General features: G+C 41.0%; 1 protein-coding gene across 1 annotated transcript in view; it reads left to right on the forward strand.

Moving 5' to 3' along the window:
- CSMD2 (CUB and Sushi multiple domains 2) overlaps positions 1–16,874 on the forward strand; it is a 972,087-nt gene that overhangs the window by 951,203 nt on the left and 4,010 nt on the right. Inside the window, exons 64-68 of the mRNA XM_007950414.1 lie at positions 527–638; positions 1,212–1,391; positions 10,489–10,551; positions 12,951–13,112; positions 15,716–15,828. Of these exons, the coding sequence (XP_007948605.1) occupies positions 527–638; positions 1,212–1,391; positions 10,489–10,551; positions 12,951–13,112; positions 15,716–15,828 (630 nt within the window). The remainder of the gene's footprint in view (positions 1–526; positions 639–1,211; positions 1,392–10,488; positions 10,552–12,950; positions 13,113–15,715; positions 15,829–16,874) is intronic.

Consider the following 16,874-nt stretch of genomic DNA (forward strand, 5'->3'; position numbering starts at 1 on the left):
GTCACCATGAGTGGGAACTGACTCAGCAGCACCTAACAACCAGTCCTTAAGGAATTTACACATAGAAAGAGACACACATAACAAAGAAGTTTATTTTGTGCAGGTCTTCACATTTTATAAAATGCTTTCAAATGCACTGCCACATTTGAGCATCACAGCATTCTAGTGTAGATGAGGCTGGGATAGTCAGCCCACATTGTACACAGGAAGACTAAGATGTAGAGAGTCTCAATGAGTAAATATGGAAGCCAGACTCAGATCCAGGGCTGTTTGGTTCTTATTCAGGCCCACTGTCCATCAGAGCAGAGTGTGCTGAGTTTCATAAGAGCATTGATGAGATGAGGCCTTGTGGAAGAGGCACAACACAAGCTGTCTTAAAGGATAAAGATGTAACCAAGCAGAGGATATTCCAGACAGGGGCCATGGGTAGAATTTGGGTCATGTGAAAGTACATAGTCAAGTGACAGGGGTATGGAGCATTGTTGGATGGAGGATGATGACAGGACACCTTGTGTTCTTGCTGCAGGTTGGGAGCACAGTGCTCTTCCGGTGTCAGAAAGGCTACCTGCTTCAGGGCTCCACCACCAGGACCTGCCTCCCCAACCTCACCTGGAGTGGAAGCCCACCCGACTGCATCCGTGAGTGCAGACTTCACCTGCATCCCCAGAAAACTCTTGGTCACACATAACTTCCCCCATCTGGTCACCCACTATGTGATTAAATGCTGTGAATTTAACAGGGAGCTCACAACTTCTCTTTTGCACCACTATTGGTCTCTGTAGTTCTTGCCCTTTAGATCCTCACAGATGACATTACATTTCCCTTCCACACAAAAGCCATTCAGATATTTGAAGGTAATCGCTACACTAGGGCAGAAAGAATTTTCCAGTAGCAGCAAAAAGTAACAGGTATAAGGCCAGACCTCAGGATGGAGGTTTCAGGGTTTTGACCAAAATTATTCCTTCTTCCCTTGAGAAAAGTGCTACAGGCCAGGATTGACCAAGCCAGTGTCCACACTATCTCCATCTTGGCCATTTATATTGGCATCAAAACTGGGAAGGTTGGGGGATGGAATGGGGATAGGGAGGGGGATACTTGGCACAAAAGGGACCTAGAAGGAATAGGAAGGGGATGATTCATGCATGAAGACAGCAAGGCTTTCTGAGGACTCTAATCCCCCTTGATCCAACAATCTCTTTCCTCTCATCCAGCCCACCACTGCAAGCAGCCAGAGACACCAACCCATGCCAATGTTGGGGCCCTGGACTTGCCCTCCATGGGCTACACACTCATCTATTCCTGCCAAGAGGGCTTCTCCCTGAAAGGTGGCTCTGAGCATCGTACCTGCAAAGCAGATGGTAGCTGGACAGGCAAACCACCCATCTGCCTGGGTGAGTGATCCCCCTTGGTGAACCTCCCAGAGTGGGAGGCCAAGGTGACAGCTGAGCTTGGGATCAAAGAGGGTAAAATAGAAATGTATTAGTTTCCTAGGGCTACCGTAACAAATTTCTACAAAGGTGCTACAGCAGTTATTCTCTCAAGGTGTCAGCAGGGCTGTGCTCCTTCCAAAGGCTGTATGAGAGTAAGTAATGTGTGGCTGTATGAGAATTTTGTTCCTTGCCTCTTTGTCTTCTGGTGGATGCCAACATTCCTTGGCCTCTGGCCACATCATTCCTATCTCTGCTTCTACCTTCACATGGTCTTCTTCTCTGTTTGTGTCATCTCTCTATGTCTTTTATAAGGGCACTTGTCATTGGATTTTAGTGCCCACCTAGATAATCCAAGATGATCTCATCTCAAGATCCTTAACTTAATTACATTTTCAAAGACCCTTTTTCCAAATAAGATTAAATTCACAGGTTCTAGGGATCAGCACATGGCTATATCATTTTTGGAGTCACTGTTCAACAACACACTAAAAGAAGGAAAAACATGGTTTCCAGGAACTGGAGCCTACTTCTGATTTCCTGAAGTGAGTCTCTAGGAGACCAAACACAAAGCAGTCTAAAGGATTCATGTATTGAAGACATCCCAAGTTGTATTTTGCTACCTTCTGCCTGAGTTTAAAGACATTTTCATAGGATTATGCTTATTCATCAGATAATGAAAAGGTCTTTGTTTTACCAAACTGGAATAACATATCACACATATTATGACCTTGCTAAGACAACAATTGGGAGCTCTGGTAGCATAGTGGCTAAAGCACTTGACTGCTAACCAGAAGGCTGGCGGTTCAAACCCACCAGCCACTCCTCGGAAGGAAGGTTGGGCAATCCTACTTCCATAGTGATACTGCCTCGGAAACCCAAGGAGGGGTCACTATGAGGCGGGGCCGACTCCACGACACATAACAACAACAACAACAAGACAACAATTCCTCACAAATCATTTGAAGGTTACCAAGGTATCCCAGGCCTCCCTCCCCCTCCACTTAATCCAGTCATTCTCTATGGATCTTTATCGCTGCACCATGCCTGTGCTAAGCTTGGCAGGTATGGAGTGAAAACACCCAAGCCCTGCCCTAAAGGAACTTACATTCTGCTGCGGGAGACAGACAGACAAGTCATCAGATACAGCAGTAACCTGAGAAATATAGAAGTGCATTGAACACCATAGGAATGAGGAAGAAGGGCATAAATTCAGCCTAAGAGAGGAAGGGGAGAAGTCAAGGAAGGCTTCTTGGAGAAGGTGATGTCTGAGTCCAGCAAGAATAAAGGATTAATTTGGTGCTAGAATGGCATTAAACCCTCTCTTACAGGTGTTGATCTCACCACAGGCCAAACATTGTTCTAAGAACTTTGTCTGTATTAGCTCATTCAATCCTCACAGTAATCCTACGGCCAGGAGCTATTCATATCTCCAGTTAATATATGAGGAAAGTGAGACACAGATGTTAAATAACATGGCTAAGGTCACATTAAATAACATGATAAGGCACAGAGCTGATAATCAAATCCTCACAGTCTAAGTTCAGAATCCATGCTTTAACCACTTAGCTATACTGCTCCTCAAATAAAGAGAGGGAAAGCTTCAGGTTCAGAGCCTTTATTGAGGCTAGACATTAACATAGCTTTATTTTCAATGTGTGAATTCTTGTAATTCCCTTTGTTTATGGAAAGTAATATTTGTTTTCTACATGTTACAGCAATGTAAATTTTCTTTTTAAAAGTATTTAAGTTTTAAAATGTGATTTAATTTAAAGAAAAAGATTAGTAGTAATAATACAAGTGGGCCAGCAGCCTGGCAGACTAACCTTATACTTCCTCCCACTCCAGACCTATAATTATATAAATAACAACCAAAAAAGTTTATATTCATAGCCAAGGATTTTCATTTTTGTCTATTTGGAAGACAGCAAATTTTATACATCTCTCTGGTTACGAAATGATAAGTGAAACACAACAAAAATTTTTAAGTGTATAGCTAAGCTCTTGAGAAAGTAAGTAAAACCCTCACAGTCTCAACAAGACCAAAAACAAAGAAGAAGTTGAAAATTTGAATGGTTAGACAGGACTGAAGCTGCAGCAACTCTCAAGGCATTTTCCAGTCTTCTTGATCTGGACTAAGATTAAGAATTCCCTAGAGAAAACAGACAAGGCCTTGGGCCTTGAAAGGTGGAGAGCTGCAACAGAAACATCTCTCTTTCTATAAAGCCAGACCCTCAGAGATCTAACCCTCAGTGAAACCATGAATTAAAAAATATCTTCCATCCAGGAAAACCAAAACCAAACCCACTGCTGTTGAGTCAATTTCAATTCATAGCAACCCTATAAAACAGAGTAGAACTGTCCCCATAGAGTTTTCAAGGCTGTAAATCTTTTCAGAGACAGATTGCTACATCTTTCTCCCATGGATCAGCTGGTGGATTTGAACTGTGCAACTTTTGCTTAGAAGCCAGGCACTTTAACCACTGGCAGACAAAATTCTGGTGTTAAAAAGTCTTCTCTGAGAGTTTACAACACTGAGTCTACTTTATATGAGTTTGGTGTTTGTACTAAAACTGCCTAACTAGTCCACGATACCCCACACTGAAAAAATAAAGTGGTCATGAGACCATACAATTCTTTCTGAAGGCTACATCCTCAACTCAGGCTCCTGTTAATGATTAGCAAATGAGTTCAAACTCCTGAATTACAAAACACATGAACTAAACTACCTTGAGCAAGAGCAAGAAATAAAATGAACAATAAATGCAGCAAAATTAATTTATAAAATTAGAATCAAAAGAATAGTGGCATTAAATATAACTATGCAGAACCATAGCAAAAATGGAAACTAGAGGAAAAAAAATATTTAATTCAAATTTCTGAGAAGTAATGACCATCAACCTAGAACTACCTGCCTAGTGGAGATAATGGTAAATCCTTCTTGAGGTAAGATAACATCATCCAGAGTTCCTCCATTTTTAGACACAGTGTCTGGCATTCAATCAGAAATACCTGGTATGCCAAAATACAAGACCACATAACTGAAAACCAAGGGGGAAAACAGGTAATAGAAAAAGACCCACAAGTGATATTGGTATTAGCAGGCAAAGACCTTCAAGTAAATATGATTGATGGATTTCAAAGTAGAGGAAATGAAAAAGAAAATACATGAAATTATAGATAATTTCAATGGAGAATTGGAGTCTATAAGAAACAATCAAATGGAGATTCTAAGACCCTTAGTGAGAAGACAAAAGTTGAGAGGATATAGAAAATAGAAATTACAGAGAAGGGAATAGGAACCAAAATAAAAGAGGAAAAGGAAAACGTAGAGATTCAACATTCAGCTAATAGGGGGAGAGTGTATCAAATAAATAACATAAGAAATATTTCCAAAACTGAAAGATACGGGTTTTCATATTGAAAATGCCACTGAATAATTTTGCAGACCAATAAATTAAAAACAAAACAAATAAATATATCAAAATCACATAATTGTGAAATTTTAACATTGTTGACAGAAAAAATCCAGAAAAACTTTCAGAAAGGGGAAAAAACTGTTAACATGCAAATGATAGTGGTAAATAGTTATAGTAAAAACCAAGCTGCCAAAGATATGCAACAATATGGTGGCTTAAAGAATAACGTTTCTTTGTCGTACAGTATCCAGGGCAGGAAGACAGAGTGCTCTGCTTCTCGTGGTCATTCAGGGATCAGGATACCTTTTCTCTTGTTTCTCTGCCATTCCCACGTGTTTTCTTTGTCTGCCTAATTGAAGCTAGATCACAGGCACACCCATATTCTACCTCTTAGGAGGAGGGAAAAGTGAGGAAGAGTGCAAACAATGATTTAATGGCCAAGACTGGACGTGGCACTCATAATTTCTACTATAACTTAGTCATATGACCGTACTTAGCTGCAAGAGTCTGGAAATAAAGTCCCTCACTGGGCAGCCATGTGTCTAGCTGCAACTCTATTACTTAGAAGGTGGAAAGGATGGGTTTTGGTGGATACATAGCAGCCTCTGCATATGCAGGGATCATAAAGCACTGGACTCCAGCAGCAACACTGGAAGTTAGAAGACAATGGAGCAGTAACCTTAGAATTCTGGAGGGAAATGATTTCTAACCTGGAATTGGAACACAGTAGACTATCAATCAAGTGTGAGGATAAAATAAAGATATCTTCAGAAAGACAAGGCCTTAATAATTTTATCTCTCATGTACCATTTTGAAAAAGCTATCAAAAAGCCAGAGGTTTTGTTATCCCCAGGTAAGTGAATAAATAAAGAAAGAGAAAGATGGGGGTTCAAGACATAGTGGTCCCACAAAGGAGAGAGGTTATAGAATGCCCCCAAAAAAGTGATGAAGGGAGGTCACAGGACAATAGGTGTGGAACAAATGTGGAGGACAACCAGTTTAGATGGAAAATTTTATTTGTCAAACTAATATAAATGATTTGGACTACAGCAGAAGGATGGAGAGCTTCAAGATACATATTGCCAAGTAAGGAAGCAGGGAAGTAAATAAATAAATAACAGAACAATACTGATGTGCTTGGTGGTATTGAGAGGAGTTCATAACCCTGAAAGAGAAATGGAGTCTGAATTAGTGAACAGATCAAAAGAAACCAAATTAATACATTTAAAGGGGGGAAAAGGCAATTACAAATTCCAGGGGAAAAGTTGATCAAGAAAAGTAATCATAATACACAACAGGACTTATCTATGAATAATAATATTTATATTGTGATCACAATGTAACCATAAAACTTAATTAGCAAAAAAAAAAAAAAAAAACCTTAGCCAAAAGAGTGCTATGTAACACTGTTGGAAATAAGGAGAGAAGGCTATGATGTCAAAAAAATTAAATGTTAATATCTCTTAGTAGTGGAGGCAGTGATAGTTCAGTGGTAGAATTCTCACCTTCCATGTGGGAGACCTGAGTTTGATTCCCAGTCAACATAGTTCATGTGCAGACACCACCTATCTGTCAGGGGAGGCCTGCATGCAGCTATGATGCTGAAGTGGTTTCATCAGAGTCTCTAGACTAAAATGGGCTGGGGAGGAAGGCGTAGTGATCTGCTAATGAAAATCAGCCAACAAAAACCCTATGGCTCACAGTGGTCCAGTCAGCAACGTTTCCCATCATGCACGGGTCACCATGACTCTGGGCTGATTCAATAGCAACCTACTTTGGTGAGTAGCGACTGGGATCTTAAAAGCTTTTGAGCAGCCATCTAAAGTACAGCTAATGGTCTCCTCTCTTCTGAAGCAAAGAAGAGTGAAGAAAATCAATGGCATTTGGAAACAATTAGTCCAAGGATGTGATGGACCTTGACACCAGAAGAACTAGATGGTGCCCAGCTACCAATGCCAGCCACTTGGGAAAGGATCAAAACTGGAGATCCTGGATAGAGAGGGAGGGAAAACATGGAACAAATCTCAAAAACACAAGAATGACCAGAATTACTGGTCGGATGGAGTCTGGTGAGACCCCCAAGCCCATGGCCCTATGATATCCTTCGGGCCTGGGACGGGATTCACTCCCAAGGATTGACTCTTAGCCCAACAGTAGAAAGATTTACATTCAGAACACCCAACTCAGGGCCATATACCCACCTTCTCTATGGAAAAACACCCCTTGGAGCAATTGGCCATGGGGCACCAGAGGGGCAGCATTCATATAGAGGGAAAGCTGAACAGACAGGAGTGCATAGTTAAGAAGGGCACAAAGAGGGGAGGGTCACTGGGAAGGGAGAGGAGGAGAGTGAGCTCGGGCTGGGGATGGTAATCGGGGCATGAAATCAAATGTACATGAACAGTTGAATGTAAAACAAATTGTGCTCTGTAAATTTGCACCCAAAACAAACAAACAAACAAAAATGCTGTTAACAACAACAATCCCTTAGTAAAAAGTCAATAGATAATGTCTAAAAGTTAAAAATCAATATATATCAGAACAACCATGTATTTTGGAAATTTGATAATAAGTTCAGAGAGAAATAGCTAAAAGAATTGAAAGTGGTTGTCCCTGAGGTACAGGAACTTGAGGAGGGAAGCAAGGGGTGGCTACTCTTTGTCATAAGCAATGTGGTCCTGTTTGATTTTTTAAATTATTTATGTTAGTTTGATTGTCGTGGTTATGTTTGTGTGTCAGCTTGGCTGGGCCTGGTTGAGTGGCTGGGCAGCTGGTGGCAGTTATTCCCCATGATGACACTGGCAATCAACTCCATGGTGGGATCTACCACAAGCAGCTGAGTAGCTGCTTTGGGTATGTGGTCTGCTTCTCTTATATAAGAAGCAGCTTTGAGAATGGTCTCTAGCATATGGCACACTTGGACCCTGCATGTAGCCATGTCGTTGTTCAGCAGTCTGCCATGCTCTTCTGATCTTGGGACTTACAATGGACTTGAATTAATGGCCTGCTGTGTGGTTTGGTGACATCAGGAATGTGCTATTTTATTTGTTGACCTTGGGCTTATTAGCCTCTGCAGCCACTAGCTGCCTGAGTGAAGAGATGCCTCTAGCTTCCGTGGGCCAGGAACAAGAGGCAGAGTTGAACCCAAGGTCAAGGGGCTTTCACACAACCCCTAGAGCCTGACACTTGGAACTCGGACATCTAGCCTCCCAAACTGTAAGAAAGTAAACTCCTGTTTGTTAAGGCCATCCCATTTGTGGTATAGTCTTGTCAGAGCGGCACTAAGTAATCAGAACATTGATAAATAAAATTTTAATTAAAAGAAAGTCCCTTCTCCATCCACTAAGCAATTGGTTCTACTGAGCCACAAAGTGTTAACAGATGTCAAGCTGTCAACCTTCAGATGTCAACCTGAAGAAATAACACTATACAGACCATGTTCTCTGGCCATAGGTTAGTGATATTTGTGGGGGAGGGAATAAGAAGAATAAAATTATAGCTTACAAAAGAAAAGAAGTAGAAGTCATATATTAGGGAAAAGAAAAACTTCTCAATAATTCATGAGTCAAAGAAGAAATTACAAAATACTTAGAACTCACCAGCAACAAAAACACTACATATTAAAACTTGTGGGACCCACACAAAGTGGTTCCTAATAGGAAATCTACAGTATTAAATGAATATATCAGAAAAGAAACTGAAAAATAATGAGCTGAGTGTTAGCATACAAATTCCAAAAGTGAGAACATGAATAAGAAATAAAAGAAGAGCAGAAATGACTGAAAAACAGCAGTCTGTATATAGAAAGGACCCAAAGCTAGCTCTTTGAAAAGATTTGGTTTTTCCATTTCTGTAAAGTAGGCTATCGGAATTTCAGTCAAGATTGTATCAAAGAGATCACTTTAGCTACTACTGACATCTTAACAATATTAAGTGTCTTCCAGTCTGTGAACACAGAACATCTTTCCATTTATTTAGGTCTTCTTTACTCACTTCCTGTAGTGTTTTATAATTTCATTGTGTAAGTCTTTCACATCCTTCGTTAAATTTATTCCTGTTGTTGTTGTCATTATGTGCCGTCGAGTTGGACCCAACTCATTGCCACCCCTCCTTGAGTTTCCGAGGCAGTATCACTACGGAAGTAGATTGCCCCATTTTCCTTCCGAGGAGTGGCTGGTGGGTTTGAACCGCCAGGTACTTTATTCTCTTAAGGAGCTCTGGTGGTGTAGTGCTTAGGGCATTTGGCTGCTAACCAAAAGGTCAGTAATTCAAACACATCAGTTGCTCTGCATAAGAAAGATGATGCAGTCTGCCTCCATAAAGATTTAGTCTTGGAAACCCAATGAGGGTCGCTATGAGTCAGAATTGACTCGATAGCAGTGAGTTTGTTTGTTTTTATTCTCTTAGATGTTATTGTAAATGGAATTGTTTTCCTAATTTCCATTTCAAATTTCTCATTACTGGTGTATAGTACCCCAGCTGATTTTTGTTTGTTGATCTTGTACCCTGCAACTTGCTAAATTCCTTTATTGGCTGCAGAAGCTTTCTTGTGGATTCTTTGTGGCATTCTATATATAGGATCATAGCACTCATGAATAAAGATAATTTACTTTACTGATTTGGATATCTTTTATTTCTTTTTCTTGTCTTATTGCTCTGACCAGGACTTCCAATACAATATGGTATAGGAGTGGTGAGATCAGGCATCCTTGTCTTGTCCTCAATTTCAAAGTGAAAGCTCTCAATGTTTCCCTGTTAAGTATAATGTTGGCTGTTAGTTTTTCATAAATGCCCTTAATCATATTGAGGAACTTCTCTTGTATTCCTATCTTGGTGAGGGTTTTTATCAAGACTGGGTGTTGTATTTTACCAAATGTCTTTTTCTGCATCAACAGAGATGATCATGTGGTTCATTTCCTTTGTTCTGTTAATGTGGTGTGTTATATTAATTAATTTTCTAATGCTGAGCCATCCTGGTATTCCTGGAATAAATCCCACTTGATTATGGTGTATGACTTTTTTAATACACAGTTGGATTCTAAGAACAGGGCTTTTAATACAGGGTTCTTAATAGGGACTTTCAAGGGAATCTGTGTATGAGGATGGGAAAATATACATCTTTATTTTCATTTACTTCTTACTGAAATTTACTATAATTTTGAATATAGACTGCAATCCATGGTAGTGTTAGCAATGCCTGTGCTTTTGTCAATAATAGAAATTGCTGATATTTTCATACTGTAGATATTTATATATTCATGTTCTAGATGTCATAAAATATTGCTTATGCATCTGACTACTTTAAGATTATGGTAGTTACCAGATCGACTGTTATAGAGAATAAAGAATCACATATATGTCCTAATTCCTTGTTATATATTTCAATAACTGTAGTTATTGAACCTTGTAATTCTTTGAATTTTATTATTCTTAAAAGAGGTCTGTCAGCATCACCAGACTATCAGTAGGGTCTTTGGTACAAAAAGTAAAGACTCCTGGTAGAGGAGGATTAGTGCAATGCAACATCTCAAGGAACCCACCAGTGTAATGTCAGAGAGGTGGCCGTTATTTATTTATTATTTTTTTTAACAGAGTCTGGGCCAGGAGCTGAGCCTGTTTTTTCTCTTCTCTTTCCCCAGCAGAGGTCCGGCCCAGTGGGAGACCCATCAACACTGCCCGCGAGCCACCACTCACTCAGGCTTCAGGTATGTATAGTACAGATCTTTAGTCCAGAAACTTGTGTGGCTTCTTTCACCCAGTTACCCAGCAACATGCCCTAGGTTTGCTGAATGCCCAATGGAAGGGAATGAAAACTTTCTATAGACTAAGACAGATTTCCTCACCCACCTCCTAACTCCAGTCTGACTTCAGGAGGAAGTGAGCTTGATGGAAGCTGAAAACTTACCAGAAGAGAGAGCTGAGGCCTTCCAGAAGCATATCCAGAGCTTCAGTCTCCAGAATCATTGATTACCACAGCCCCTCCGGGCACAGCACCAGTCTCCATACAGAGCCAGGCCCTGCCTGGAGCTCCCAGGCTTGAGATATACACAGCGACCCAAGTCCTGCACAGGGAGCCTCCTGGAAATGCTTTCATTTTTAAGACAGATATTTGGAGTCCCCGAGTGGTGTGAACAGTTAATGCTCAGCTACTGACAAAAGGTTGGAAGATGAAGTCCCCCTAGAAGTGTTTCAGAAGACGTGCCTGGCAACCTGATTCCAAAACAATCAGCCTTGGAAGCCCTGTGGAGCACAGTTCTACTCTGACCCCCACGGGGTCGCCATGAGTTGGAATCAACTCCATAACAACTGGTCTGATTTTTCTGTGTGTTTTTCAAAGTGTATTGTCCAGAACTGAACACAAAACTACAGGTGTGGCCTGATGAGTGTTAATGATCATAGACTATCATGTCATTTTTTTTTTAATTTCATACTTTGATTTACCACATTAACATGTGTATTATACAGAAAAGAAGATTAGATTTAGAATCATAAACTCAGTTCAGGTTCCATTTTGGTCACTGACTAGCCATGTCCTTGAGTAAATGAGCTTTACCTCTTGAGCTTCAGTTTATTTTTCAGTAAAACAGAAATTTATAATACTTGCCTTAGAGGTTTGTTTTAAGGATAAATAACAAGTATAATAGCTATCATTCATTAGGTGCTTCAATGTACCCAACACCATGTGACATATGATTTGCAACATGTTTTGGTTACCTAGTGCCACTCTAACAGAAATGCCACAAATGGGATGGCTTTAACAAACAGGAGTTTATTCTCTTACAGTTTGGAGGCTTTAAGTCCGAGTTCAAAGTGCCAGGCTCTAGGGGCTGGGTGAAAGCCCTTTAACCTTGCTCCCAGCCCACTGAAGCTGGAGGCTTTTCTTCACTCAGACAGTTACTGGCTGCTGAGGCTTACAAGCCTATGGTTGACAAGTAAAAAGGTGCAGTCCCAATGTTACCGAACAAATGGCAGACCATGAATTCAAGTCCAGATGAAGTCCCAAGATCAGCAGGGCATGGCAGGCTATTGAACAATGACTTGGTTGCATGTAGGGTTCAAGCATGCCAAAAGGCTGGAGGCCAATACCAAAGCTTCTTCTTATATACAAGAAGCAGACCACATCCCTAAGGCAACTACTCAGCTGCTCACAGTAGATTCCACCATGGAGTTGATTACCATTCTCATCATGGAGAATACTATATCCAGCTGCCCAGCCAAGGTACAACCTTAATTACCACAACTCCACCCCTTGTTAACTTGGCACCTGTACAAATCTTCATTGGGTTGCATCTGTACAGAGCTCCTTAACTGGGTGGTTCTAGTCCCCTTGTTCCTCTGAGTGGCAACCTCACCCCCTTGGCCTGGCGGGCCCTGTTCCTCTCCCTCTTGAGCATGGCAGCCCCGCCCCCTCACTCTTGGGCAGCAGCTATGGCTCCATCCCACTGGCTCACACGAACAAGCAGCCTCATACTCCAGACCAAGTTGGTGAAGGTCTGGCTCTTTGAAACCTAGGGGCTGTGGTGGTTCCACCCCCAAAGGCCATGGTCCTACCCTTGCGTCTGAGGCAGCTCAGATGATTTTAAATTGTAGTCTGATTGCCCACATTTACAGAACTACAGGTATGACCTGTACAGGTGAGAAAGCTAAGGTTCTTGCACATGGTCAAACAGCTGACCAATGGCAGAGCCAAGATTAGAATCCAGATCTGCCTGACTTCATGAGCCCAAGTTCCTTCCCACACACCATTCTGACGTGTTCATTTTCTCTCTTTTCCTCTCTTCTTCTCTCTCCATATTTTAACTCCCCTCTATCCTTGTTCCCTTTTCTTTTTCCTTCTCTCTTTTCCTGCTAATTCCCTCTCTCCCTTTCTTACTCATTTCTCCTTTGCTGTTATCTGTCCTCTTTCTCTCCTTCTCTCCATCCATACACTTTGAGACACAAGAAGATCACAAGATGGCCAGAGAACTCCACCACTGTCCCCATGTTAGAAATTGGGAAAAAAGAAAGAATCTCAGTGAGCAAGCTGGGATTGGGCAGCAGGTGGCCTCCCTTCTTCTAACACACACACAAAGTCCCTCTCATGTCTGTTTCTCAATTCCTCTAGTTCCTGGGGATGTTTTTGCAAAGAATTCTCTGTGGAAAGGTGCCTATGAGTACCAGGGAAAGAAGCAGCCGGCCATGCTCAGAGTGACTGGCTTCCAGGTCATCAACAGCAAAGTCAATGCCACCATGATTGACCACAGTGGTGTAGAGCTGCATTTAGCTGGTAAGGAACAGACCACCTTGGTGAAAGCACGAGAGGTGGTAAGATCAAAACGCTTTGAAGGAAGGACAACTCTAATATCATTGCATTGTACTGTCATGCAAGGCTCAGACTTGTCTAGTGGACAGGAGGGAGCGAGAAGTCTATTCAGTTTTGTTTATATGATAAAAGCACCACAGATTATAAGGAAATAATTGGATGGTAAACTTTTCAGTAAAGACCAATATCCCTAAAATTGAAGACATTGATGGTTCAGTGGAAGGATTCTCACCTTCTACATGGGAAATCCAGGTTTGAGTCCCGGCCAATGCACCCTATGTGTGGCCACCACCCATCTGTCAGTGGTGGCTTGTGTATTGCCATGATACTGAATAGATTTCAGTAGAGCTTCCAAACTAAGATGGACCAGGAAGAAAGACTTGGAGATCTATTTCTAAAAATTAGCCAGTGAAAGCCCTGTGTATCACAAGGGGCCCATTCCATTGTACACAAGGTCACCAACAGTTGGGGGCCAGTGCAAGAGCAGCTGACTACAATCCCTGGAACTGAACTAAAAATAGAGGCAGACAATTCCTAGAAAACAAGGTAAAAGCAATAAATAAAAGGAAAAATACTTTTATCAGTAATCAAAATAATAAAAGTGAACACAATCTAATTTTCTACGTATCCCGTTAGCTAAGTTTTTTTCTTATTTTTGAAAAAGTTTATTGAGAATTGAGATAAAGATGGTATATGCAATATACACTTGATAGATGACTTAATTATGCATGGCAAGTTTGTTTGTTTTTTTAGTTTTTATAATACTGTTAAATCAGAGAGCAAAGTAGAAAAATTCAAATAGTCTGGGGGTAGCATAGTGCCTAAGGCACTTGACTGCTAACCAGAAGGGTGGCGGTTCAAAAGGTTGGACAATCCTACTTCCATAGTGATACTGCCTCGGAAACCCAAGGAGGGGTCACTATGAGTCAGGGCCGACTCGACGGCAAATAACAACAACAACAACAACCATTTCTAAAAATATTGATCATAATCTCAAACATACGTTGTTGTTGTTGTTGTTGTTGTTGTTATGTGCCGTCGAGTCGGACCTGACTCATAGCACCCTCCTTAGGTTTCCAAGGCGATATCACTACAGAAGCAGATGACCCAACCTTCCTTCGGAGGAGTGGCTGGTGGATTTGAACCGCCAGCCTTCTGGTTAGCAGTCAAGTGCCTTAGGCACTATGCTACCAGAGTATATACCCCTATTTAATTAAATTTTTCTTTCGTCTTGTACAAAACTGGAATGTGGATACAGAAAATTGTTCATGAGTCATAGTAGTTTTAAATTCCAGTGTAATACATAAGATAATGCAGTAATAATCATTTGGATTATTTTATAAAACATGCTTTTGACAGCACTTTGAATGTATTGTGTGAGCTTAGCAGGAAATCCTATTTGTTCTGTACTCATGATGATACTTCCTATTCAAAAGTCCTTCTGCCCATCTAGCTAGGATTTTTTAAAGATAACAAACCTTAGTGCTGCTAATTTCAGTGAAGACACTCATGCAGTGATGCTGGTAGAATATAAAAAAGTACAGTTCTAGAGAACATTTTGGCAGATTATATCAAGATCCTTGACAATGCTCTGACCCATTAATTACATTTCTATCCTAAGAGATAACTATGGAGAGCATCAAATGTTTATGAATAAAGGATGTCCACTTTACAAGGCTATTTGTATTCCCTAAAAACTGGAAATAGAAAATTGTCTGAAAATAGAGAAGTGGGCACGTTAACTAGAGTCAGCCTTCTGGATGAAATATTATGCAAATTTTGGGTAAAATGCACCAATATAGTGCATTTTAAATATTACAACTTCTAAAGGAAACAATTTTACTCATAAGAAATAAAACTGGAAGTATTTACATCAAAATATCAACAGAGGAAAAAAATGATGACAGTAGTTATTTCTTCATAGTGGGAGCAGGAGTGATTTTTTTTTCTTCATGTATCACTGCATTTTCCAAAACTGCCTCACTTTTCAAATTTCTGTAATCATAAAACCTAAACATCTTAGAAGACCAATGGTCATTGAATAGATGGGTAGATAAATGAATGAGTGAATGAATGAACACATTAACGAATAATGCATTAATACATAAAATTACATTCACTCATCTGCACACACACAAAAAAATGCAGCTGAATAGTGATATCACTCATTTGAACACATAAATGGGTATAAACATGCTCATATACTGCCCTCATACATCCCTGCACCCATTGAATTTCACCCATTAACCGAATATTAAAATACACAAAATCATCTATTCTTTTTTTCTCACACTTGTATGTGTGAGCAGGATCACAATCACAACACAGTAATCCAATTGTTTATTAACACATGTGCATATTCTCGCATATGCTCACCTTAAGTCTACACTAACTCCCAGGCACCTCTATACTTACATACTTATAGGTAGGCAGAGAATGTTTACATCAACATCCGGCCACATGGAGCTACGCATGAAATTCCACACAGACACACACATGCACGTACCCACAAACGAGTTTTGAAATGTTTCCAATTTTCGAGTTAAACCTGAGCTTTCTCTTCTCAGGAATTTACAAGAAAGAAGATTTCCATCTCCTACTACAGGTCTACCAGATCACAGGACCAGTGGAGATTTTTGTGAACAAGTTCAAAGATGATCAGTGGGCGTTAGATGGGCATGTAAGTCCAGTTAAATTTCACTCTGCCCTTGACCTTCTTGTGCGCTGCCACATCCCTGTTTCTGAGATTGCCAGCAGGGAAAAGGGTGGGAAAACTCCCATGGTCAAAGGGAAAATGTAGGAGGAGCTTTACTATAGGGCCAGGACTGGAGCATCTTAATGGAGTGGGCAAAGGAAAAGATAAAATGTCCAGGAGACTTGGAGTCCAGAGGATCACCACATCTTAAGACACATGGAGTAAGTTCTGCAGTTAGAGCAGAAAACAAGGAATTGGGGGTAAGAGGTGTAAGAGTGCATTCAAGCAAGTTGAAGGTAATGAGTGGGAACTGGGAGAAAGTGGTGAGTCCCAAATGACTATCTTGAACTTGCTATGTAATTTGAGGATGCAGATTGTGGGTGATTTAGCACAGCTTGAGAGACCAAGATATTGGGAAAAGGCATTGGCCTTTCTTGCATTCCCTGTGGAAAAGACTTACTCCATTCTAGACCATTCTCAAGCTGGAAACCAGGTCTCTAGTGATGCTCCCTTGCCCATACCTCACTATTAACAGACAGCAGCATTGAGCATAGTGCCCACTGCATGTGTAGGATTTCACCTACCACCTTCTCAGCATCCCTGACTTGGATAGCTGGGTCTAGAAGAGGAAGGGGTAGGGACGAAGGGAAAGTCATGGTGGGCCCGGAGTAGCAGAGAGGAGTCAGGGTGCATCCTCACGGACAGGAATAGCTCGTGGAAGACTGGCAGAGGTCAGTGGCTTTACTCACTTTGCTTTATAAATCCATAAGGAGAATCATATGACTTCCCCAAGGGCTGGAACAGGTGTTCTTGATATGTCCAAGGATGTCTTATGGATCCCCTTGGGATAATAACACTAGTCCAAAAACTCTGCAGGAGGGCTTGGGACCATAGTCACAGGGAACATCAAGCTCAATTGGCATAACATACTATACAAAGCATTGTTCCACCTCCTACTTTGGCAAGTAGTGACTGGGATCTTAAAAGCTAGCAAGCTGCCATCTAGATGCAACGATGGGTCTCTCCTCGTC

Source organism: Orycteropus afer, unplaced genomic scaffold (assembly GCF_000298275.1).
Source record: "Orycteropus afer afer isolate SDZICR_OR568_19922 unplaced genomic scaffold, OryAfe1.0 scaffold00272, whole genome shotgun sequence".
Taxonomy (NCBI): domain Eukaryota; kingdom Metazoa; phylum Chordata; class Mammalia; order Tubulidentata; family Orycteropodidae; genus Orycteropus; species Orycteropus afer.